Source organism: Cibotium barometz, chromosome 28 (genome assembly GCF_041138505.1).
Source record: "Cibotium barometz isolate CiBa-2024 chromosome 28, ASM4113850v1, whole genome shotgun sequence".
NCBI lineage: Eukaryota > Viridiplantae > Streptophyta > Polypodiopsida > Cyatheales > Cibotiaceae > Cibotium > Cibotium barometz.
The window spans coordinates 16,499,589-16,525,234 of NC_141073.1; the positions used below are offsets into that span (position 1 = coordinate 16,499,589).

At 46.3% G+C, this 25,646-nt stretch overlaps 1 protein-coding gene across 5 annotated transcripts in view; it reads left to right on the forward strand.

Annotated features, from left to right (window-relative positions):
- LOC147622592 (protein transport protein SEC31 homolog B-like) overlaps positions 1-25,646 on the forward strand; it is a 97,803-nt gene that overhangs the window by 10,863 nt on the left and 61,294 nt on the right. For all 5 annotated transcript variants that reach the window (XM_086822114.1, XM_086822115.1, XM_086822116.1 and 2 more), the window contains exons 3-5: positions 18,507-18,629; positions 18,743-18,830; positions 18,942-18,978. In XM_086822114.1, the coding sequence (XP_086678240.1) occupies positions 18,507-18,629; positions 18,743-18,830; positions 18,942-18,978 (248 nt within the window). The remainder of the gene's footprint in view (positions 1-18,506; positions 18,630-18,742; positions 18,831-18,941; positions 18,979-25,646) is intronic.

Sequence of the window (25,646 nt, forward strand, 5' to 3'; positions counted from 1 at the left end):
GCACACTTTCTAGATTAGCCGGAATGTGTCCAACGCCCCACTGACTATTAAGTGTGAACCAGGAATCTTGAACTTTCCGCTCATAAGCCCCTTGCAGGCTAAACGAGCAATCAGGAAAGGCGCACATTGTGCGATGATTTACATCCAACCTGCCCAGACAGTGGCCAGTGTTTCTTAGAAGTATTTGGCTCTTCATAAAAAGTTCCAGAAGATTTTTCTCTGGGATAATCTCCCTTCCCAGTTCCCCCTGTCCAAATCGGAGGAACACAAGATCGACCTCCTTCCAGCCTTTCCAAGGCAATGGAATTGGAGTTGGACCGCCAACTCCAAGAATTATTGCAATTTGGCTTCATCTGTCCGAGTGTGTCGCCATTTGCAGCACCGATCCTGTTTGTCAAGAAGGGTGGATCTTCTTGATTGTGTGTCGATTATCGTGCACTCAATAAGCTGACTATCAAGAGTAGATTCCCGATGCCTCGAATAGACTATATTCTCGAGAGGCTGAATGGGGCTAAGGTGTTCTCAAAACTCGATTTGAAGAGTGGGTGCCACCAAGTGAGGATTGTTGAGGGGGACATCCCCAAGACAGCCTTCCGTACGGAACGGGCCCACTATGAATTTGTGGTCATGCCTTTTGGCTTGACGAACACCCCAGTCACATTCAATCGCATGATGATGCGGGTGTTTCGAGAATTGATTTTAAAGTGCGTGTTTATATTTCTGGATGACATACTGGTATTTTCAGCTACTGTTGAGCAGCATGACATTAATGTGGAGAAACTAAACTTCACTTAATGATGCTTAAGAGATAGACAATTAGTGTCAATGCAATGCAATGCAGCTATATTAGATGAATGGGTTACAATGAGATCTAAATAGATTTATGTTGCTGTCCTAGATGAAGATCCTTCTCGGGATGAGGGGGATATGATGAATGCTGAGGTCCACCATTCGATGCCGGCTTCCCTCTATCTATGTAGGATGGTAGGAATGATGAACTATGTGCTGAATATGCTGGCTATACTGCTGATCTGCTTCTCCCTTGCTCCATGGATGAGAAACGCCGAGGAGAGATGAGACCATGGACGGAATATGCTGCCTATGATGACTGAACTGTTGTCCCGTTGACTTTCCTTGTCTCCTGGGAAGGAAAACGCTGAAGAGAAGCTTGGATGCTGGACTGAATCTGATGCGCTTCTATATATATGTGTGAATGATGCTGGTCGGCTAGCTCCTAGATGCTCACGACTTGCCCATAAATGCCATAAATGCTCATAATACTTGTTGGCTGCCACCTACTTGTTGCTGTCGACTGCCACCAAAAATGCCTATGAAGCCTAATGAAGTCTAATGTGCTGCTTTAGATGATGTACTCAGCCTATACCGCGAGATACATGCTGAATACCATGCTTAAATGCCTGATAAAATGTTGGAAAATACCAGATAAATCTCGATTAATTTTTGATTAATGTTTATGATGTCACTTGTACACCTTCCGGGTGGTGACAAAAGTCCTGAAGTTGTTGGAAAGCAACGAGCTCTACGTCAATGAGAAGAAGTGAGAATTTTATTTGTTTGAGGTTCATTACCTTGGATATATAATTAGTGCAAAAGGCATCCGACTTGATCCGGCCAAGGTGGCCGAGATTGTCAATTGGGGAGTACCATAGATTGGTTATGACATCAAATCCTTTGTGGATATATGCTAGGCATACTCCACCCACATAGACAAGTTTTCTGACCTCTTGGCGGATCTCACCAATCTGCTAAAGGGTGTCAAGACTAAAAGGCAGCGGATTCCAATGACTCCACGAGCATTGGAGGCATTGAAGAACCTCAAGGTGGCTTTGTCAAAAGAGCCTTGTCTAGCGCTTGCCTCGTGGGACGAGCCGTTCCAAGTGATCATCGATGCGAGTAACATCGCAATTGGAGGTGTATTACAACAGAATGGCATTCCAGTCACTTACATGTCTCGCAAGTTACTGCCGACGAAAAAGAATTACTCAGTCTACGATCGGGAACTCCTCGCAGTTATTTAGGCCTTGAAACATTGGAAACATTTCCTTTATGGCCGTGACTTTGGCGCATTGACCATTAGGCATTATGCTGGATCCAGACAATGCCAAGTGCACAGTGGAGTGACCGAGAGCATCGCTGGAGCTAGATATTCCAGCCATTTGGTGGTATGATTGAGTATCTTCCAGGAAAGGTCTATCCAGTGGTCGATACTTTGAGCTTGAAGGATAGGTGACTTTGATTCAGACCACTAGACTCGACCCTGTTGGTATGGGACTAGACGACACGAAGCACACGTACGCGGATTCCGAGGAATTGGGTTCACGGTGGGAACATGCATTGGATGCCACAGGACCATGCCACTTTTTGATACGCGATGGTTGGCTTTTCTGACTGTGTCATGAAGTCGTTTAGGGCAGCTCTTCTCCATGACGCCCATGATGTCATCACTAGTGGTTATCGGGGCAAGAATTCGACTTTGGAGAAGTTAGAGTGTCAATATTATTGGCCAAAGATGAAACTTGTCTTTTACTAACTCCAAAATCTCAAGGTGAGACTCCGTCAATCTGTTCACTTCAAGTACTAAAGACCAGGTTCTGGTCAATAGCGGCTGGAATGGTCTTCCAAACGCTCCTTCATATGGAGTCCTGCCAATAACTGAAGAAAAGGAATCATTCAAAACAGCTTGAACTGAAGGCAAATATGATTCCCACTTACCTTGTTGATCGTGGATATAACACTTCAGCACATCAAAGGCCAACTAGTTGTAGATTTCTGTCTGGCCATCAGTCTGTGGGTGAAATGCACTGGAAAAATTCAATTTAGTACCAAAGTTATCAAACAATGCCCTCCAAAAATGACTGGTAAACTTGGCATCTCGGTCTGACACTATGGTCCTAGGGATCCCGCCAATCGGGTACCAATGCCAAATGAACAAATGGGCAACATCAGCGGTCACATTGGCCTTGTATAGAATAAGCATAATAAATTTGCTAAATCTATCAACTATAGTCAAGCACTGAGTATTACGCTTACCCGGACTGGGAGGCAGATTCGTGACAAAATCCATCGATATATCTTGGAAAGGTCCCTCAGGGATTGATAAGGGATGTAACAACCCTATCTCCTTCCCACGAAGAGCTTTCACCTTTTGACAAATGTCACATTGTTGCACATATGCAAACACATCTCGCCGCTAAAGCGTAGCAGGTCTACACTTGACAGGCCAACAAGGAGCGAAGGGATATGAAGTTTTCGGAAGGTGATTGGGTTTATCTTCGGATCATGAAGCAAACATTGAAACAGGTGGACAAGCGATGTCCAAAGTTGTCATTGAGGAGCTTTGGACCTTTTTCCGTCCAGAGAAAGATTTTTCAATGAAGTTGAAGCTACCTCCGAGCTGGACTATGCATGATGTGTTTCATGTCAGTTGGTTAAAGCCATATGCAGGTCCAATCCCTTCGGATGTGAAAGACGAAGTGGATAGATTCTATCCATAAAAACAGCACATGGGATTTGGTAGACTTGCTTGCTGGCAAGAAGCCCATTGGCACAAAGTGGGTTTGCAAGTTAAAAAGAAAGTCTGATGGTACCATTGACAAGTACAAGGCAGGGCTAGTGGCCAAAGGATATGCCCAACAAAAAGGCATTGATTATGATGAGACTTTCGCACCTACTTCTCGTATGGCCGCAGTTAGATGTGTTGCATTGGCTGTCCATCATGTATAGAAAGTGCATCAGTTGGACATAAAATCAGCTTTTCTCAATGGGGATTTGTAGGAAGAAGTGTATGTAAATCAGCCCATTGGTTTTGTGATGGATGGTCATGAAAACAAAGTATGCAAGCTTCAAAAAGCACTTTATGGTCTCAAACAAGCTCCTCGAGCTTGGTATGAGAAGATACATACTTATTTGACCATGCAAGGATTTTGCAATAGTCCAATGGAGAGTACTCTCTATGTGAAAGAGGATCATGGCACTTTGATTATGCTCATTCTTTATGTGGATGACATGTTGCTTACTGGGAATGACATGGATAAAATTTCATTCAAAGCTGAATTGCAAACGTCATTTGAGATGACAGATTTGGGATTGTTGCAGTATTATTTGTGCAGACAGATGTGGGGATTTATGTACACCAATCAAAGTACATTCAAAAGCTGTTGCACAAATTTGGCTTTCAAGATTGTAAGCCCATCTCTACTCCGATGAAGCCAGGGCTGAAATTGAGCATGTATGATGTTGGAAAGCCTTTTGATACGAGTGTTTACAGCCAAGCAGTGGGTTGTCTCATTTACTTATGCAACACACGCTTGGATATCCAGTTTGGGGTTTCCCAGTGTAGCAAATTTATGCACAGCCCAGGTACAAAGCATTGGCAAGCAGTGGAACGGATCTTCTGCTATCTTTAGGGCTCCCTGGAACTCGCGTTGGTATATCCCAAGGGGGGCAATTTGCAATTACAAGCTTACAGTGATTCCGACTGGGCTGGGGATTATGATACATGGCAATCCATCAGTGAAAATTGTTTCTTTTTGGGGCATTCATGCATATCATGGCTGAGCAAAAAGCAGCCTACTGCTGCCACATCTACTTGTGAGACTGAGTACAGGGCAGCCTTTATAGCCACAATAGATTGTGTATGGCTGAGGAGATTGATGTTTGATCTTCGTGAGTGTCAACAGACACCTACCACCATACTTGTTGACAGTCAGAGTGCTATAGCCGTGGCACGAAACCGAGTGTTTCATGCACGTACTAAGCACATAGAGATTCATTATCACTATGTTAAGGAGAAGATTCATGCAGGGGAGATGTCATTATCTTATTGCTCTAGCAGATCTGTTCACGAAGGCATTGCCTCGAGAGAAGTTTGAAGCTTTCCGCAAAGCTTTAGGCTCTCTCTCCTAGAGAGTGATCTACTCAGACCTTGTATAGGTTCACATTGCCACTACAGGGGATTTATTGGCATATATGCTATGAGTTATGCCACATATGCTATGATTTGTGCCTCATGTGAACATGGGCTAACCAAGGGCACTTTTCTCCCTTTGGGTTTTTTCCCTTGGATATCAGGTGTGAAAGGACACTACACTTATTTGTATTTTGATATTGTGGAGTCAACTCACTTGCTCCCATAGTCACCAGAAACGGGAAATAGGAACGAAAACGTTCGAGGAATGGAAACGGGGAAACGAGTTTTTAGGGTTGGAAACGGCCGTTTCATGTGACAAGATCACTTGGGAAAGGAGAAACGGCCATGGAAACGGATGGGGTCTTGAAACGGAGAAATGAGTTTCTAGGGACTGAAACGGCCGTTTCCTATGACTGCTTGCTCCACACATTGTATCTCTTCTTCTTTGGGTGAGCATCAATCACCATCACTCACTCTTGAGTGTGCTTGCTGCTGTGTTTTCTCTGTGTCTCTGTTTTTGCGAAACCCTACCCTATTAGATCCTTGGTGCTAGGCTTCATTACAGAGAAATGGGAAACGGGAACGGGAACGGCCTTTTCTTTAGGGGGGGATGAGAACGGGAATGCCATGTAAGCATATTAGAATGAGTGGGAGGGGGGGAGCGAGAGAGGGGAGGGAGACTAGAGAAATTCCAATTTCCAAGTTGAAAAGTCTGAAGAGTCAAGACTAATGCATTAATACTCGAGTTCAACTTCTACAAAAAGTTAAAATGAAGTACAATACCAAAAAGAAAAAGCTAAACAATAGACTCTAGAGTCTAGACAATTTCTTGCAAAAAGATGTCTATTTCCTCGTCATTTGCATCATCATCTTGAGCCTCTATAGACTCAACCTCTTCATCCTCCTCCTCAACCATTGCTTGTTGAATAGAACCGGATTCTGCCTGAGACTTATGAAAGCCAATATACATATCACGTGTATACTCTGACTTCATCTTGGTAAGCAAACGTTAGTTCTCATTAATGAAGACAAGGTCATCAGCTTTCTGAGCTCCCAATCGGTTCCTCTTCTTGGAGTGGATGTGACTAAAGGTACTTCATAGTCGCTCCAATGCTGAAGAAGAGCACGCTTGGCTTAATATACTTATGGCCAAATTCTGAAGCTCTGGAGTATTAGCACCATAATCCTCCCACCAAGTAATGCCACCAACACGAATTTGAAATTCGTAAAATTAAAGATCTTTCTTAAATGCCTATGGAGTTTGAGATAGAAATTGATTAATATACAACCAATTTTTACCTATCATGTTGAGCATCCTCCCATCCAAATATGCCCTCTTTGCCAAGATAGCTTGCAAGTTGGTCCTTCACAAGTCGCCGTTGTTCATCAGAGCCCATCAACTCTTGGAGTGTGGAGTTCCACCCCCTAGCTACCTCGCCATCAGCTTGCAGTTGCATGCCCTTGTGTTGAAACTCTGGGTCCAACACATATGCTGCACTATGAATTGCATAATAACATTGATTCCATCTACTCACTGCAAGTTCTTCAAGCCCTTGAAGTCTTTCTTGGTCTGGTTCGGATGTTCTCAATCATCTGATCCATTGCCTCAAAGATTTTTCCTATGATGGGTATATCGCCATCGACTATGCGTAAGAGGTTTACAATAGGCAAGAAAATGAGAAGAAGTTGCTTCACTTCAGGCCAATACTGCTCTTGAGTGACAGTACTATAGCACAATTGTGCCATGGCTGAATTAGAGGTAGGCCAAGGTACCCAATCCAGGCTTGCTACCATTTGCTTCAAGGCTGGCCTCATGTTGTACAAACGGCGAGGCATAAGGAACTTATATGCAAAGCGGGTTTCAAAGTATTTCAAAGTTCCTTCTTTGCAAACTTCCTATACAAAGCAAGGGAGAAATGATGCGAAGTGACAAATGTGATGATTTCCTTCCCAATATCTATTGTGCTCTTGACCCATTGCAACTTGGCAATGCCTTTTAGTAGATTATTTAAACAATGAGCCATGCAAGGACTCCAACTGATATGTGGGTACCTTTGCTCTAACAAACCTCCAGCGGCTTTGTTTGTGGCCTCATTGTCTGACACAAACTACACAACATTTTGTGCACCAACATATTCTATTCCTTCACTCCACATTTCACAAAGTACTGGTGCTGTTTTCTAGCGCACACCACACTGTGTAGATTTGATATACAAAGCTTTACCTTTGCAAGATGCAAGGATGCCCTCCAAAGAATTGCTACATCGGTCCAGCCGTCGTCCAACAAAGACACACCATAGATGCTCCACTTTTGTTTTATTGGTGCGATGGCCTCTTCGATGCCTGAGACCTCTTCTAACAGCTTTTCGCGTAGTGCATCATAATTTGGTGGTTGATAACTGGGACCAAAGGTTGCAATCTTTGCTACCATCTCTTTAAAGAAAGGAGACCGTGCCACATTGAATGAAACTCCACAAGAATAGAAAAAGCGAGCCACAGTTGCATCAACTTGTTCCTTCCTTTGTGGACGCCAAGAAGTAAATAAAGTTCTTTGTTTACCTTTGGCTTGAGAAGATGCCGCATGATCCCTTGCAAGATTTTGAGCACATTGGGCTGATTGGTCAAGGTGAGGAGGAGCTCCACGTGTGGCATTCACGGGCCTTGAAGCTGGTAGTACATGTTGATCTTTGCGAGGTCTTGTTTCTCGAAATGTTTGATATGCCTCCCTCATCCTTTCCTTATCCGTTGTTGTGATTTTCGTGCATGGACCAATGCCGTGTCCATTGATACCGAGTAAATGAGCCTTCACACATTGTGCACAACCTCCTCTTTGAAGCCTGCAGTATCGACATTGGAATTTTCTTTTACCACCTCTCTTGTTGTCGTACTTGCGAACTATTTCGACTTGTTGCCACCAATAGTCAGCTTGGGTCATCTCCTTCTCGGCTCGGGCCTCAGAGGTTTGAGCTTCAATTGTTTGAGGATTCATTGTCAAAGAGTTGGAAGGTAGTGGTAGAGAAGGCTAAGATGGTGATTGAGAGAGCGGCTTAAGATTAAGAGGGCTCAAAAAGGTAAGTGCAAAGGATGCCGAACAGGATGTATGAGCTTGAGATGTGAGGAAGAGTATATGCAAGTGTTCTTTATATAGGTGGATAGAAGACTCAAGGGGAGTCATGGAAGATCTTCTTGATGGGTGGGATAGTGGAGAGATGGTGAAATTAATGCATGAGCAGGTGGTTATGAATCATGAGAGAAGGTAGTGGTACGAGTAGTGGTCACTGGTGGTTATGTAAGTTTTCTTTTTTCTTGACAATGATACTACTCATTGAAAAGAGAGAGAGAGAGAGAGAGAGAGAGAGAGAGAGAGAGAGTCGAAATTTTGGCTTGGAATAAAAGTCGAAGAGAGAGAGAGAGAGTCGAAATTTTGTTTAGAAAAAAAAAAGAGTCGAAATTTTGTTTAGAAAAAAAAAAGAGTCGAAATTTTGGCCTGTAATGAGAGAGAGAGAGAGAGAGAGAGAGAGAGAGAGAGAGAGAGAGAGGAAATTCTGGCAAGTCAAAAAGAAAGAAAAGTTGAAATTCTTCCATCTGGCATACTCATGAGAAACTGAGGTAACGATTAGACTAGGCGACCCTTTTTAGAGCCCACAACTAACTATTTCGGTGCCCAACGATGGCCCAAGATGTGGCGACTGTATTTTTCTAGACCGTTTCGATAAAAAATTAAATGCATGAAGCTTTAAAAAAGCTAAACGCATGGCCGTTTTTAAATGTTTCGAAAAGTTTTAAAAAGGTGGCAACCAGGGAACGCACGTTCCGTAAAAGGAAAATGCGTGGGAAACGTTTTGTGATGTCGTCCACAAAAAGAAAACGTTCTTGCGGAGAGAGATGCGTTTTGGGCTGGCCCCCTCATCATTCATGTTCCCCCATTTCTACCCCTGCAGTTGGCCGTTTCCCAGCGTTTCCCTCAACCATGCTTCATTATGGTTGAGTTTGCCCTGTATCTCCAGAGGTCTGACAGATACTCAGTACACAGACCTTTGTATGAATGTATGCTGTATATGTGCGTGGGTGTGTGTGTGTGTGGGAGCATATATTGATACCAAGTTCTACACCCACTATTGGGCACTGATGACATTAGTGGGGATGTCGTAGTATCTAGTCCATACTATGCATGATGGATTTGATGGTTTATTGTCTTGTGGATGACTCCCATGAGGTTATAAATTGCTCTTTCTTATAAGGTGAATTTGGGCATGTTCCTGGATTCATCTAGGTATATATCGCATACCGCTTTTGTTGGCTTATCTAGATAAAGATAATGGATGAGATTGTCGGCAAGACTAAGGTTGATGTGTGCTGATGCCCTATCATTTGGTCATTCCAAGCTTGAACTTGTGGAGATGACTCCACACCTTTTGGCTTCTCATCGGTGCCTTTCACCATGTTTCACACTCCATCATGCATCATGAGCAACCTGATCTTTGTTTGCCAAGTGGTGAAGTTATTGCTTGAAAACCTTTGGAGGGTGGTACCCAATCTCTGGAAGTCCATGGTGGTACAGCGAAGGCCTTCAGCAATAGATAGCAGCACAAGGTATTGGCGGAGGCGGGAAACCAGCTGTTGTTTAGGCGTTGGTGCACGAGCGGAGAGTTGAGCACGGTGGTGGCTGCACCACATAGTAGGAGGTGAGGACGATCAAGTGCAATAGGCCCAACAGTTCGAATGCGGCAAGAAGTAATTTTCTGAATTGACAAGAGACGCACAGTGAGCCAGAATGGTTGGCCCCTCCCTCAAATAAAGTACATTGATCTTGGGAGAATCAAGTACATAGTGTCATGGGCATTCTTGACGAGATTTCCTTAACAATGCATATGAAAACAATATTGCAAACAATGTAGTTGTCGGTGTAGACTTGCAACTCACACTACCCTCTCAAGTGCCAATGTTCCCTACCATCTACTCTCTATTGTTCCACAACACATGGTAGCAACAATCTGCAAGAGAGCACGTAGGACAAGAGAACACTATATAGGGTATGTGAACATGGAGTCCGGTTCCTCCCTCTTGCTACTTGCTTCCATATTTACGCATCAAAGCTCACCAAATTGCAAGTAGAGTTGGTGACAGCATAAGTCTTTGCGAGATGGAAGCGTTTGGTGTGTTGAAATCTTTGATTTGTCGCAATCCTTCGCAACAAAAGTCTTAAAGAGAGTGAAGGGAACCCTGGGAAAGCTTCCCCTTTGGTTCATCTTGAGAAAGGAGGGCTGAAATTAGGGTTTTCAGCAAAAGACCAGAAATTATAACAAAAATAAGAGCTGTTTTGCTGAGTTTCAGTCATTGGGAGTGTGTGGAAGAGTGTATACCATCTGGAAAACTCTTGGAAGCTTGGAAAACACACTAGCAAGCTTGGATATGGACTTGGGAAGGAGTAAGTGCAGAAAATACAGCCAAAGAGGTCTCATGAAGAGGGCGCCTACTTCGAGAGAGAGAGAGGGAAGAGAGAGAAAGTAAGTTGTGTTAGCAGTCATCTCCTGTCTGTACACTATGTCAGGGCCTCTGTTGTGGGTATGCCCGCCCGTTTTAGTGTCTTCCCATTTTTCCTCACTCTCCGTGTATTTTTCCCTATTTTTTTGGAGGTGTGTTTGGGCTGTCGGCTGCCTTCAGGTGCTGCCCGATTGCTTTGGTGCTACCCGACCTGTCCCTCAGTACTGGCCGACTGGATGTATCTTGGCCGATTGACATTTTTGCTGGTCGTGAGCAGTCAGGCTGTTGTCAACTGTTTATGGGCTGGCGGACCAACAGCCTGGGGCCATATAAAATGGCCCCTTGCCCCCACACTCCATATTGTACATTTTTGGGCTTTTATTTGATGTATATAGCAGAGTTACACAGCTTCTCTCTCTCTCTCTCTCTCTCTCTCTCTCTCTCTCTCTCTCTCTCTTTCATCTGTGTCTTCATTTCCGGTGTGCATTCTGACATGGTATGAGAGCCCCAGGTGGCTTGAAGCTTGGAGACAGTGGGACGTCGAGGGTTTGCTGATTGGAGACTGTTTGGGCTATACGGGACTTGGAGATTGGGTAGAAGGCGGCCATCACCGTTGGACAGCCACCTTGCATATTATTTGCAGTCTCTTCTTCTTCTTTTTTTCCCAACCACCCTCCCTTCACAAGACCTGGTGAACCCTTGAGATGGTAGACTTGCTTGAGATGGCTGAGAAGCACGTGAAGATCCCAACACTCCCCATGTTCCCGGTGGACCGACAATTGGACGGGAACAACTACGGCATATGGAAGGTAATGATGGAGTCTGTTTTGGAGTCTTACGACTTGGCTGAGTTCATTGTTGTTCGGGTTCCATGGTCGGAGTTGGAAGATAGGGAGTTACCCTCCATACGGAAGGAACGAGAGGCTCGGGCACAGTTATGGGATCGTGTCAATGCCCACGTCCGTTCTCCATAGGTGATCAATCATATAAAGCATATGACGCTGGCCAGAGGGATTTGGCAGCATTTGGCTTCTCTGTACAACAGGATATCACCCATCAAGAGGATCTCCTTGGAAGTTCAGATGCGGGTGATGAATCCTGCAAAGTCGTCGACGATGTAGGAGCACATCAACAAGCTGTAGCCTCTTCAGCAGGAGGGTCTCCAGGCGGGGAAAGAGATATTGTCAGAGCATATGGCCATCACGTTGTTGTCCCATTTGCCCTCTTAGTACTCAGCATTTTAATCCTCTTTGATCACCAGTGGCAGGCTCAGCACCATCACATGGGAGGAGCTTGTGCCAATGGTATTGGACCAAGAAGAGCGATTTACGAACCCTCCATAGGGAGGAGGTTCCGAGGCCTTGACTGGCCAGCGGTCGAAAAGCCGTAACAACATCAACAAGGATAAAGGGAAGTCTTCATCGGAGAAGTCTTCTGAGAAGAAGCCCGATTCAGACTGTGAGAAACTGAAGGCCGAGAGGACCTGTAATGATTGTGGCGAGAAAGGCCACTATTGGAGGAAGTGTCCCAAGCATAGTCACAAGGGAACGTCGTTCCAAGCTCTTGGAACGGGGGAACGCGTTCCATAGAGATAGCCGTTCCCGTTCCCGTTCCAAAATGGCACCGCAGACCATGTAAGAAATATAAGTGAACTATGTATCATGTAGAACACATCTATGCATTATCATGGCCACTACTGAGATGGTTTGAGGTTCTTTCTTTACTATGCCTCTTTCCAAAGCATTTACAGATATATAAAGTAAATTTATAAACACATTTATGCAATGATGTGGCGTTCCCGATTCCGTTCCCTTTTATTCAAGCTTTTCGTTCCCGTTCCAAACAGTCATCCGTTCCCCAAAACGTTCCCGTTCCCTTGTGACTATGGTCCCAAGCGGACTGGGAAGAGTGCTGATTCTTCAGCTTCAGTTGCAAAGACATTAGCCTTTGTGTACTTAAAGATGTTGGACATTGATGCTTCATCTTCTTTGACCGAGGAGGCAGTTGTCTTCATCGCCAGGGATATACTCGGGAGTGGATTCTTGATAGTGGTGCTTCCAAGCACATGACTCCTTCCCGTGACTTTTTTCAGGATCTTAAATGGCAGTCAGGTCGCATTTTCATTGGCGACAATTCCACCATACCAATTCACAGTGAGGGCGGATGGAGATCATTCTCGATGGCAGAGGGGGGAAGCATTCCTCTCGTGTTCTTTATGTCCCCGCACTTGGTTTTCATCTGTTGTCAGTGCATGAGGTTCTGCAAGACTGGTTTTCGGGTGGAGTTTGAGAAGCATTTTGTTGCTCTCCGGGACCGAGAGACTGGCCAGGTTGTTTGGGAAGGCGGAGTGGAGAATGGTATATACAAACTCTCAGCACTCTCCTCATTGATAGGCTCTCAGATTGGTGACTTGTGGCACTTTTGGTTTGGCCACTTGAATGTGGATGCGCTACGGCGAGCTTTCTGGGAGGTGGATGGCCTGCGAGATGTGGACAGCAGGCAGGGACGTTGTAGTTCTTGCATTCGTGGTAAGCAGAACAGGGAATCTTTTCCGAAGCAGGCTTCGAAACCTTTGACGTTGGTACACACTGACTTGTGTGGACCTATGCAGACGCCATCCTTGGGAGGTTCTTTGTATTTCATGCTGCTTGTTGATGATTATAGCAGATTCACTTGGGTTTATTTTCTTTCACAGAAGGACCAAGCTTTTGCTCGGTTCAAGGAGTGGCATGTGATGGTGGAGAAAGAGTCTGGCTTGCAGATAAAGACTCTTAGGGCTGACAAAGGAGGAGAGTTTTCTTCCAATGCATTTGTGCGGTTCTGTATGGAACATGGCATCAAGCGGGAGCTGGCCAATACAGGTTCGCCTTTAGAGAATGGAGTAGTTGAGCGTAAGAACAAGACTGTGGTGGAGATGGTGAGGACGATGCTGGAGCATCGTGATCTTCCTCGTCCACTTTGGGGAGAGGCTGTGGCTACGACTGTTCATATCCTCAACCGTTCTCCGACGACTTCAGTACCAAACATGACTCCCTTTGAGGCGTATTTTGGCAGGAAACCAGATGTCTCCCATTTCCGTGTGTTTGGGAGTGATGCATATGTTCACATTCCAAAGAAGCAGAGGGGGAAGCTTGACTCAAAGTCCCAAAAGCTTGTCTTTGTGGGATATAAATCTCTTTCCAAGGGATATAGGTTGTATGATCCAAAGAGGAACGAGGTCGTCGTCAGCAGAGATGTGGTTTTTGATGAGCATGTTCCAGTTTCCACTATTGATGAGCCGCCACTTCTTGGAGACCCATATGATTCTGATGATGATTCCCAGTCGATTGTTCCAGCTGGACAGCCTTAGTCAGTCGTGGAGGTTGAGCCCGTAGCTAGAGATGAGCCACCGCAGCAGTAGGAGGCTCCGTGTTCTGTTCGAGTACCCAAGTGGTTGGTAGACACCCTTTGGGAGTCTGGTGTTACAGAGCTTCTCTCCGAATGGACCACAGAGGACGGACCTCGAAGATCGCATAGAATTCGTGACAAAAGTCATTCCGCGGAGCTTTTAGAGGTAAACTATGCTTTGATGTCTCGTATCATGCGGGACAAAGAGCCCACTTCCATTAAGGAAGCCCTTGCACAGGATACTTGGAGGAAAGCCATGCAGGTGGAACTGGATGCCATAGAGAAGAATAAAATTTGGGGGTTGGTTCCGAGGCCGTCGAAATGGTTTGTCATTGGTGTCAAGTGGGTCTTTAAGACCAAGTATACGTCAGATGGGTCGGTGGACAAACACAAAGCGAGACTTGTGGCTAAGAGTTATGCTCAGCGGCTTGGCATCGACTATGAGGATAGCTTTGCACCGACAACGAGGATGACCATGATTCAGACCGTTCTTGCCCTTTCTTCTTCTCAGCGGTGGCCCGTATTTCAGATGGATGTGAAATCTACGTTCCTTAATGGTGACCTGCAGGAGGAGGTGTATGTTGAGCAGCCTCCAGGCTTTGAGGTTCCAGGATCAAAGGGGATGGTTTACAGGTTGTGGAAGGCCTTGTATGGTCTTAAGAAGGCTCCCAGGGCTTGGAATCAGAAGATTGATTCCTTCTTTCTTCGGACGGGATTTCAGAGATCAGTTGTAGATCCTAACTTATATCTCTTTCGGGAACGCGGCGTGGTCATGTTGATCATCCTTTATGTGGATGACCTCACTCTCTCACTGGTGGTCATGTGGAGCACACTGCAGCGACGAAGGCTGCCTTGTCAAAGGAGTTTGAGATGACCGATTTAGGCTTACTCCACTTCTTCTTGGGATTGGAGATCTGGCAGATCCAGAGGGGGTTCTTTCTCTCTCAGCAGTGGTATGTCCATGAGTTGCTTGAGGCCTTTGGGATGGAGAACTGCAAGCCTATTACGTCACCGATGGACTTGAATACGAAGCTTACCGTGAATGATCCTTGTGAGCCAGTTGATGTCTCTCTGTACCGGAAGCTGGTTGGTTCATTGATCTGGTTGCTGAACACCAGATTGGACTTGAGCTATCCTGTGGGGTTGTTGAGCTCGTTTATGCAGAAGCCGTTGAAGTCTCACTGGGATGCAGGATTGCAGATCTTGCGGTATTTGCAAGGTACGAAGGATCTTGGACTCTTCTACGCCACTAGAGGTGAAACGAAGGAACGAGTTTGACTCCAAGGTTGGTTTGACTTAGATTGGGAGGCGATCCAGACACGAGGAGATCTACATCAGGCTACAGTTTTACCCTCGGCTCAGGAGCTGTTTCATGGAGTAGCAAGAGGCAGCCAACTATTGCCTTGTCGTCTACAGAGGCAGAGTACCGGGCTGCTGGTGGTGTTGTGTGGCTGCGGAGGTTGCTTGGCGAGATTGGGTTTCCACAGAAGGAGCCCACAATCATCTAGTGCGATAACCAGAGCTGTATCGCTATTGCTCGGAACCTGGTCTTCCATGCCCGAACCAAGCACATAGAGATACAATATCACTTTGTTCGTGAGAAGATCTTGGCTGGTGACATCTTGCTTCTTTATTGTTCGACGGAGGACAATGCGGCGGACCTCTTCACGAAGTCTCTACCTCAGGCTATGCTCCGGTGGCACTCCAGCTCACTGGGGTTGGTTCCACATCCAGGAGCTGAGAGGGGGTGTTAGCATCTCCTGTCTTTACACACTGTCAGGGCCTTTGTTGTGGTTATGCCCGCCCGTTTTAGTGTCTTTCCATTTTTCCTCACTCTTCGTGTATTTTCCCTATTTTTTGGAGGTGTGTTTGGGTTGTCGGCTGCCTTCAGGTGCTGCCCGATTGTTCTTGTGCTACCCAACCTGTCCCTCAGTGTTGGCCGACCGGATGTATCCTGGCCGATTGGCATTTTTGTTGGTCGTGAGTAGTCAGGCTGTTGTTGGCTGTTTATGGGCTGGCCGACCAGCAGCCTGGGGCCATATAAAATGGCCCCTTGCCCCCACACTCCATATTGTATCTTTCCGAGATTTTATCTGGTGTATATAGCAGAGTTACAGAGAGTTACACAGCTTCTCTCTCTCTTTCATCTGTGTCTTGCTCTTTACAGCAGTTGTCTTCATTTTCGCTGTGCATTTTGACAAGTCCACTCTAGGTGTCAGGTAGAGAGGACAAGTGGCTTGTGGTGCAAGCTAGAGCGGGCACATGGCTGGTTGCTTCCTTTGTACAAAGGGGATAAGGTGTGGGCATTGGGTTTTGTCCACCTCGGGACATCAGTGCGTGCGAACACAGGGCTGGTCATAACTTATAAGTGAGTTTTGGTCGCCCAAAACTTAATGAAGTGTGTACACACTCACTTACAAATTAGTGCTAATTTCTAAAGCTAGCTTTATGACCGATACTTACCACCTATCACATGCCACATAACCATGTCAGCAGACAGTTACGCGCACGGTTCACGGGCGGGCGTCCCCTTACCCTAACTACACATTGGTCAAGCAAGCATGAAAACAGCATACAATTTCAATTTCAAGCAAGCACATAAAGATGCTATGGAATGCAACATTGGCATGGACAATCCCCCTCCCCCTTCATGACACTATACCAAAATAGACGTGCTCTAGGCAAGTACATGAGGTACTTGACCCAATGGAACACCAATTCTCCAGGCATTTCCGGCCATGGACACAGGCTCAAGTCCTAGTGGAAAGCCAAGTCCACCGTATCACATGAGTGGTATTAATCCCCAGCATATGCAACTGCCATGGACGTCAGTCCAATGTACATACATAATTAGAAAACACGGGTGGACCGATTGGGTGGCCGAATGGTGACATTTGAGGTGGTGATGCAACATAGGCGGCAGTAGGCAGCTTTAGTGCAGGTTGTTTGATGGCGACGAGCATTAGCAACTCGTAGTATGCCCACAAACGGGGCTAGGCAGCTATAGTAGGCATCCAACAATCCTGAGTTTTAGATAACTACTAAAACATGTGCCGCGATGGAACTCTGTAAATCCGCACATGTGATACATCCTATCATCCCATACCACCATAACATACCCCATACGCGTCTTACAAATCCATCACTCTTCAGCTTGCAAGTCTTCCGAAAGACTACCAAAGGTTTCTAGCAATCACTTTCAGCATAACTGAACCTTCTTGGGAGAATAAATCTATGTGAGAAACATACTAATTTCAATATCAACAAAATCCGCTCTGAATCTAGATCTCTACAAAATATGTGTGCATGCCAAGATCCCCTCAGAACTCTGCGAAGCAAAGAAGCTTCACCGAGTATTTGGCAAAGCATAACCGCTTTTTCCAAAAAACATAGACTCCATCATAGTTGCAAATGCCAACAACTACATAACACACTCTTCGATCAACTATAATCCAACCCACGTCGACACCGTCGTATCGACATCAGCCCATACCAAGCGTACACGTGTCACGTGCATCTGACACTTGGATGACACATAGACATATTTGAAGAAGAAGGTGTAAGACTTGGAGTGGAAACTGGTCCCATGTAAAGCCCAATCTGGGATGAGCCAGTCTGGTTCCTCACGAAGTTCAGGACTGGGGGACTCACGAAGCAGTATGGCTTGACAGAGAATTCTTTGGAGACTATTTGGCTTTATTGATGGACTATTTGGAGGCTATGCAGCTTTTGTCAAGTTAAGTAGAAGGGGATGTCACGTGCATCCCACACCTGGATGCCATGTAGACATATCTGAACCTGGAGTGGAAACTGGTCCCATGTGAGCCCAGTCCAGGACGAGTCAACCAGGGTTCCACTCTATGCGTTTAAGGTTAGGGTTACATTGTCTTGCACATGAAGCAATGCTAGTCCGTACTGCGATACTCTCTCTGGGATGATGTCAGATGATCTGTGTGTTTGGTTTGCAACCAGATGCCGGGTATTTGTAGAAGCATGTGTTGGAATCATGGATCCTCCCACTTCCCGGGAGGTCACCCATCCCAGTTGTGTTCCTGCGCAAGCGCGCTTAACCGAGGTGTTCCACAAATTGGTCTAACCATCCAGACCCCAAAACCTTAAGGTGTTAGGTAACCTCTCGTAATCCAATTTGTAGAAACCTTAACTTGCCAAGAATCAAACCCAGTCTCACCACGTGAGCTGGTTCTCTCTAGAAGTGTGGATTGCATCTCCAACACCCCCCCTCAAGCCACACTTTGGTTGAGGTCTTAGCTTCCAACATCACAACCTGGGCTCTGATACCATGTTGGAAACATGGATCCTCCCACTTCCCGGGAGGTCACCTATCCCAGTTGTGTTCCTGCGCAAGCGCGCTTAACTGAGAATTGGTCTAGCCATCCAAACACAAAACCTTAAGGTGTTAGGTGACCTCCGGTAATCCAATTTGTAGAAACCTCAACTTGCCAAGATTCAAACCCAGTCTCACCACGTGAGCTGGTTCTCTCTAGAAGTGTGGATTGCATCTCCAACTTAACACAACTGGGATGTATCCATGAGATTAAGTTCTGTAATCCTCAAGATTACCTAGATATATAGTGTGTGCACATGGGGTGTGTGTGTGTCTGTGCATGCGTGCATGTATGCATGTTTGTGAGATGTCCAAAGGATTTTATAGCAGCATTTGAAAGAATTTTGTTAGCATGTGCAGGTTCGTGGCTTGGAGTTCAATGTGATCACACCCAGTCTTCTTGCTTCCGGAGGTGATGATGGAGATATTTTCATCTGGGATCTTGTAAATCCAACCTCACCTTCCCATTTTCCTGCATTAAGGGTAAGCATTTTTGTGGGCCAAAATTATTGTATTAATGGCTGTTTATGGCTTGCTAGTCAACTATCTATAATTTACTAAATTTGAAGATAGTTGATTGTCTTTGACTTTGTTAGGGTGGGGGACAAGAGCACATTGTGGATTTGTCTTGGAACCGCAAAGTCCAGCAGATAATGGCTACAACTTCCAATACCGGAGTTTCAGGTATGCATATCAATGCATGTTGAGAGGGCTTTGGTTCTTACTGCATGGTGATAGGGTTATGTTTCTTACTGTCCAGCAAGTGACGTGTAGAATTTGGCTGACCTTTTGCAGTGGTTTGGGATTTGAGAAGACAAAAGTCCATTCTCAGGTATGGGCTCTGCTACCTTGTGGTGTCTTTCCTTTCTTACTGTTGTTCACAAAGCTTTGTCCTGTGAGAGTGTTAAACTGAGTGTCTTGTCTCATATTACCTTTTGCTACTTTCTTTGTTTTGCGTTCTATTTCTGGAGGAGGATGTTGTCACTGTATGACCACACATTGTTATCATGTAGCAGCTCATGGATACTTTAGCTTATGTAGCTAGTGTCATACGTTTTTTTCTTTTCCATGGTTCAGTATTCATCATGGATACATTGTACTACTTTTTTGGTCTTACAGACCCTTTGGGTCTTTTGAAGATGTTTCTTTCTTTCTGCATTCGTTGTTGCGGTCTGCAGTTTTCTGGTTATGTAAACTGGTGTATCATTACAACATCAACAGACTGTTTCGGCTGCAGTTATTTTTATGTTTTTGGTCTCTAACTACACTCAGTATAGGTTGAGTGTCCTCACTGCCCTTATGCCTTACTTGCTGCTCTGCAGTGTCTCTTGCTATGGACCAGCAGAAATCTGCAAGTTTTTGCAAATGCTTTAATGTGCATCATCACATCAAATGAGAGGGTTTCAGGAGAGCAGATGAGATGGAGAAAGCAAACAGCCCCAAGAGGTTATGACCCCCCCTCCCCCCCCTTCTCCCCTCCCCCCCCCACAAAAAAAGCCAATCTCTGCTCTCTTGACTCCCCCCATCAGATGTGAAGGTTTCAGTAGAGCAGATGAGAGTGAGACAGTTAGAGAAAGGAAATAGATCTAGGACGTCATCTCGCTCCTTGCAAGTAAAAGCGTGAGCTACTAGCCCCATACATCAGCTCATCATCATCATCTCTCTCTTGTCCATAAGATTAAAATTTATTGATATGCATGCAGCTACGATGCATATCATGTGGACTCTTTACTTGTGGGCACCCATTTTCCCATGGTGTGGGTGGCTGCCACAGGCTGGCAGGAGCTTCTGATGCTGGCCGACTGCACTCTTGTTCACCTGGAGCTGGCGGACTTGATCAGAAGGAGTCGTGGGTTTTTTTCTCTGCTGGCCGACTGGCTGTGCCCAGTCGTGAGGGCTGGTGGGGCATGATGCGCTGGCCGACTGCACTCATGGGGCCATATAAATAGGCCCCATAGCCCCCACATTGTATTCATTCAGTTTTTCCTCGGGATCTTGTGTATAGAGAAGAGTTATACGCCTATCTCTCTCCTTCTCTTGTGCTGTCTATTTTCTGCACTCTACTTGCTCTTGTGATCTCAGATTTGGTTATCATTTCCGATGCATATTTTGACATGGTATCAGAGCCCTAGGCTCTTGAAAGATCTTGGGAGTTTTCTGATCAAGAGGGGGATAGTTACATTGCTGATTGGTGGATTGTTTGGACTGTTCGGGAAGAGAAGTTGCAAGAGGAAGGCGGGCTAAGGTGTTGGACAACCACTTGCAGGTTTAAAGTTTTTTTTCCCACCCACCCACCCTTTTCAGCTACATCCTCGCGATGGCAGATTTGTTAGAGATGGCTCAGAAGCATGTGAAGATCCCGACTCTCCCCACGTTCCCAGTGCACCGTCAGTTGGACGGGAACAATTACGGTATCTGGAAGGTTATGATGGAGTCTGTGCTGGAGTCATATGACCTTGCTGATTTCATCGTCATCGGGGTTCCACGGCCGGAAGCAGAGGAAGGGAGTTACTGTCGATGAAGAAGGACCGAGAGGCACAGGCACAGATGTGGGATTGTGTCAACGCCAAGGTCCGGTCATTTATTTTCCTCAATTGCACACCACAAGTAATCAATCACGTAAAGCACATGACGCTGGCAAGAGGCATATGGCAACACTTGGCTTCTCTTTATAACAGGGTATCACCTATGAAGAGGATCTCCTTGGAAGTGCAGATGCGGGTTATGAATCTTGCAAAGTTGTCGACGATGCGGGAACACATTAACAAGCTGCAGGCCCTTCAACAGGAAGTCCTCCAGGCTGGGAAGGAGATATCATCTGAAGACATGGCCATTGCTTTGCTATCCCACTTACCTGCTCAGTATTCCGCTTTCTACTCCTCTTTGAGTACGAGTGGCAAGCTCAGCACCATTACCTGGGAGAAGCTTTTGCCCATGGTCTTGGACCAGGAGGAACGTTTCACGAACCCTCTTCATAGCGGAGGTTCGGAGGCCTTAATTGGCCAACGGTCGAAAGGCCGGAATAACAAACAAGGGCAAAGGGAAGGCTTCACCGGAGAAGTCTTCTGAGAAGAAGCCCGACACAGAAGGAGAGAAGCTGAGGCCGAATGACCCTGCAATGATTGTGGCGAGAAAGGCCACACTATTGGAGGAAGTGTCCTAAGCGGACTGGGACAGTGGGAAGAGTGCTGATTCTTCAGTCTCAGCTGCAAAGACTCCTGCATTTGTGCACTTAGAGATGATGGACTCCGATGCTTCATCGTCTTCGAGCGATGAGGCAGTTGGCTTCACCGCAAAGGATACCCGGGAATGGATTCTTGACAGTGGTGCTTCCAGGCACATGACTCCGTCATGTGACTTCTTTTTGGATCTGAAATGGTGGTCAAGTCACATTTTTATTGGCGACAACTCCACTATTCCGATACATAGTGAGGGCCGGATGGAGATTATTCCCGACGGCAAGGGGGGCAAGCATGCTTCCAATGTTCTTTACGTCCCTGCTCTGGGTTTTCATCTTCTGTTGGCTTACCAGATGTTGGCAGTAGGCAAGGACGTTGCAGTTCTTGCATAAGTGGTAAGCATCACAGGGAATCCTTTCCAAAGCAGGCTTCTAGGCAGGCTTCGAAACCATTGGAGTTGATTCACATTGACTTGTGTGGACCTCAGCAGACACCATCATTGGGAGGATCTCTCTATTTTATGCTGCTTGTTGATGACTGTACCAGATTCACGTGGGTCTACTTTCTTTCACAGAAGGACCAAGCTTTTGCACGGTTCAAGGATTGGCACGTGATGGTGGAAAAAGAGTCTAGATTGTAGGTAAAGACTCTCAGGGCTGACAAAGGGGGTGAATTCTCCTCCACTGTATTTCTCAGATTTTGTGCAAACCATGGCATCAAGAGGGAACTGGCCAATACAAGATCGCCTTCAGAGAATGGAGTTGTAGAATGTAAAAATAGGACTGTGGTGGAGATGGCGAGGACCATGCTGGAGCATCGTGATCTTCCTCGTCCACTTTGGGTAGAGGTTGTGGCAACGGCTGTCCATACCCTCAACCGGTCTCCAACGACTTTAGTACCTAATATGACTCCGTTTGAGGCATACTTTGGTAGGAAACCTGATGTCTCGCACTTCCGTGTTTTTGGGAGTGATGCGTATGTACATATTCTGAAGAAGCAGAGGGGGAAGCTTGACTCCAAATCATACAAGCTTATATTTGTGGGGTATAATTCTCTTTCCAAGGGATACATATTGTATGATCCAGACAGGAACGAGATTGTTGTCAGTCAGGATGTGGTCTTTGATGAGCATGTTCCAGTATCCACTGTCGAGGAGCCGCCACTTCTTGGAGATCCAGAAGAGTCTGATGATAATTCCCAGACCATTGCTCCAGTTGATCAACCTCAGTCAGCACAGGAGGTTGAGCCCGTAGCTGAAGTAGAGCCCCTGCAACAACAGGAGGCTTCACGATCTGCTCGAGTACCTAGGTGGTTGTTGGACACCCTTTGGGAGTCAAGTGTCACGGAGTTACCCTCCGAGTGGACCACAAAGCATGGCCCTCGAAGATCACACAGAGTCCGAGACAAAAGCAATACAGCGGAGCTTCTTCAGGTAAACTATGCTCTGATGTCTCGTATTATGCGGGACAAGGAGCCCACTTCCGTCAAGGAAGCTCTCTCACAGGATACTTGGAGGAAAGCCATGCAGGAGGAACTTGATACCATCGAGAAGAACAACACATGGGAGTTGGTACCGAGGCCGTCGAAACTGTCAGTCATTGGTGTCAAATGGGTCTTTAAGACCAAATATGCGTTAGATGGGTTGGTGGACAAACACAAAGCCAGACTTGTGGCTAAAGGTTATGCTCAGCGGCGGCCAGGCATCGACCACGAGGATACCTTTGCACCGACAACATGGATGTCCACGATTCGGACCGTTCTTGCCCTTGCTTCTTCTCAGAGGTGGCCCGTGTATCAAATGGATGTAAAATCTGCGTTCCTTAATGGTGACCTTCAAGAGGAGGTGTATGTTGAGTAGCCTCCAGGCTTTGTTGTTCCAGGATCAGAAGGGATGGTTTACAGGTTACGTAAGGCCTTGTATGGTCTTAAGCAGGCTCCCAGGGCTTGGAATCAAAAGATTGATTCCTTCTTTGTTCGGACTGGATTTCAGAAATCTGTTGTAGATCCTAACTTGTATCTCTTTCGGGAACGCAGCATGGTTACGATTATCATCCTTTATGTGGATGATCTCATTCTCACCGGCGGTCATGTGGAGCACATTGGCGTGACGAAGGTTGCCTTGTCAAAGGAGTTTGAGATGACCGACTTAGGCTTACTCCACTTCTTTTTGGGATTGGAGATCTGGCAGACCCAGAGGGGGTTTTTTGTCTCTTAGCAGCGGTATGTTCATGAGTTGCTTGAGGCCTTTGGGATGGAGAACTGCAGGCCTATTACTTAGCCGATGGACCCAAACACAGTTAACCGTTAATGATCCTTGTGAGCCGGTTGATGCCTCGCAGTATCGGAAGTTGGTAGGTTCATTGATCTGGTTGCTGAACACCAGATTGGACTTGAGCTTCTCCGTGGGGCTGTTGAGCTCTTTTATGCAGACGCCATTGAAGTCTCATTGGGACGCAGGATTGCGTATCTTGCGATATCTGTAGAGTACGAAGGATCTAGGACTCTTTTACACAGGAGGAAACTCCAAGGTTGGAGTGACTCAGATTGGGGAGGAGATCCAGACATGAGGAGATCTACTTCAGGATATAGTTTTACCCTCGGCTCAGGAGCAGTTTCTTGGAGCAGTAAGAGGCAGCCAACTATTGCCCTATCTTTGACAGAGGTAGAGTACCGGGCTGCTTGTGGTGCTGCTTGCGAGGTTGTGTGGTTGCGGAGGCTGCTAGGCGAGATTGGGTTTCTACAGAAGGAGCCCACAGTCATCCAGTGCGATAACCAGAGTTGTATAGCTATTGCTTGGAACCCGGTCTTCCATGCCCGGACCAAGCATATAGAGATACAGTATCACTTTGTACGTGAGAAGATTTTGGCTGGTGACATCTTGCTCCTTAATTGTTCAACGGAGGACAATGCGGCTGACCTCTTCACGAAGTCTCTACCTCAGGTTACGCTCAGGCGGCACTCCAGCTCCCTTGGGTTGATTTTCACAGCCAGGAGCTGAGAGGGGGTGTTAGAAGTCATCTCCTGTCTTTATCAGACACCAGGGCCTCTGTTGTGGGTGTGCCCGCCCTGTATAGGTGCTTTATCATTTTTCCTCACTCCCCGTATTTTTTCCCCTTTTTTCAACTTTTTTCCGTGGTGTGGGTGGCTGCCACAGGCTAGCAAGAGCTTCTGATGCTGGCCGACTCCACTCTTGTTCACTTGGAGCTGGCCGACTTGATCAGAAGGAGTCGTGGGTTTTTTTCTCTGCTGGCTGACTGGCTGTGCCCAGTCGTGAGGGCTGGTGGGGCATGATGCGCTGGCCGACTGCACTCATGGGGCCATATAAATAGGCCCCATAGCCCCCACATTGTATTCATTCAGTTTTTCCTCGGGATCTTGTGTATAGAGAAGAGTTATACGCCTATCTCTCTCCTCTTGTGCTGTCTATTTTCTGCACTCTACTTGCTCTTGTGATCTCAGATTTGGTTATCATTTCCGCTGCATGTTTTGACAGGGGGGTGGTTGGGGGTTGTTGGGTGTCTATTGCATGTTTTCATTCATGCTTCTAAGTTCTGCATGTGTTAATTGTCGGAATGTGGAGTGGAAATGAGACAGGAAACTGCAGAAGAGCAAGAGAGGAGATTTGGTGTCGAACTCTACTATATACAAGAGTATATCTGGTACAAAACTGTGGGGGGGCAAGAGCCCTGATATATATGGGCTGGGGCTGCAGTCGGCCCTGTCCAAAACAGGCTGACAGCCCCAATATGGCCCACAACTAGGTATAAATCCAGTCAGCCAGCAGTAGGCAAGTCGGCCAGCCCACGACCAGAAAAGTCCTGGCCGACCAGCATCAAATGTGGCCCCTCATGGCCTACAAGTCGTCTAGGGAAAAACAGCTCCCCCACAAGTAGAAAAAATGGGAAAAAACAGGAACATGATTAGAGAGTCCTCATACGGGCGGGCACACCCACATCACTAGTCCTCACTCCCTACAGTGTAATATGGTACCGACAGGAGATGATTGCTAGCACCCCCTCTTAGCTCCTGGATGTGGAACCGATCCCACTGAGTTGGAGTGTCGGCTTCGTGAAGAGGTCCGCAAACCCTTCTCACAGCGGAGGTTCGGAGGCCTTAACTGGCCAACGGCCGAAAGGCCGGAATAACAAGGGCAAAGGGAAGGCTTCACCAAAGAAGTCTTCTGAGAAGAAGCCTAACAAAGATCGAGAGAAACTGAAGGCCGAGAGGTCCTGCAATGATTGTGGCGAGAAAGGCCACTATTGGAGGAAGTGTTCTAAGCGGACTGGGAAGAGTGCTGATTCTTCAGCCTTAGCCGCAAAGA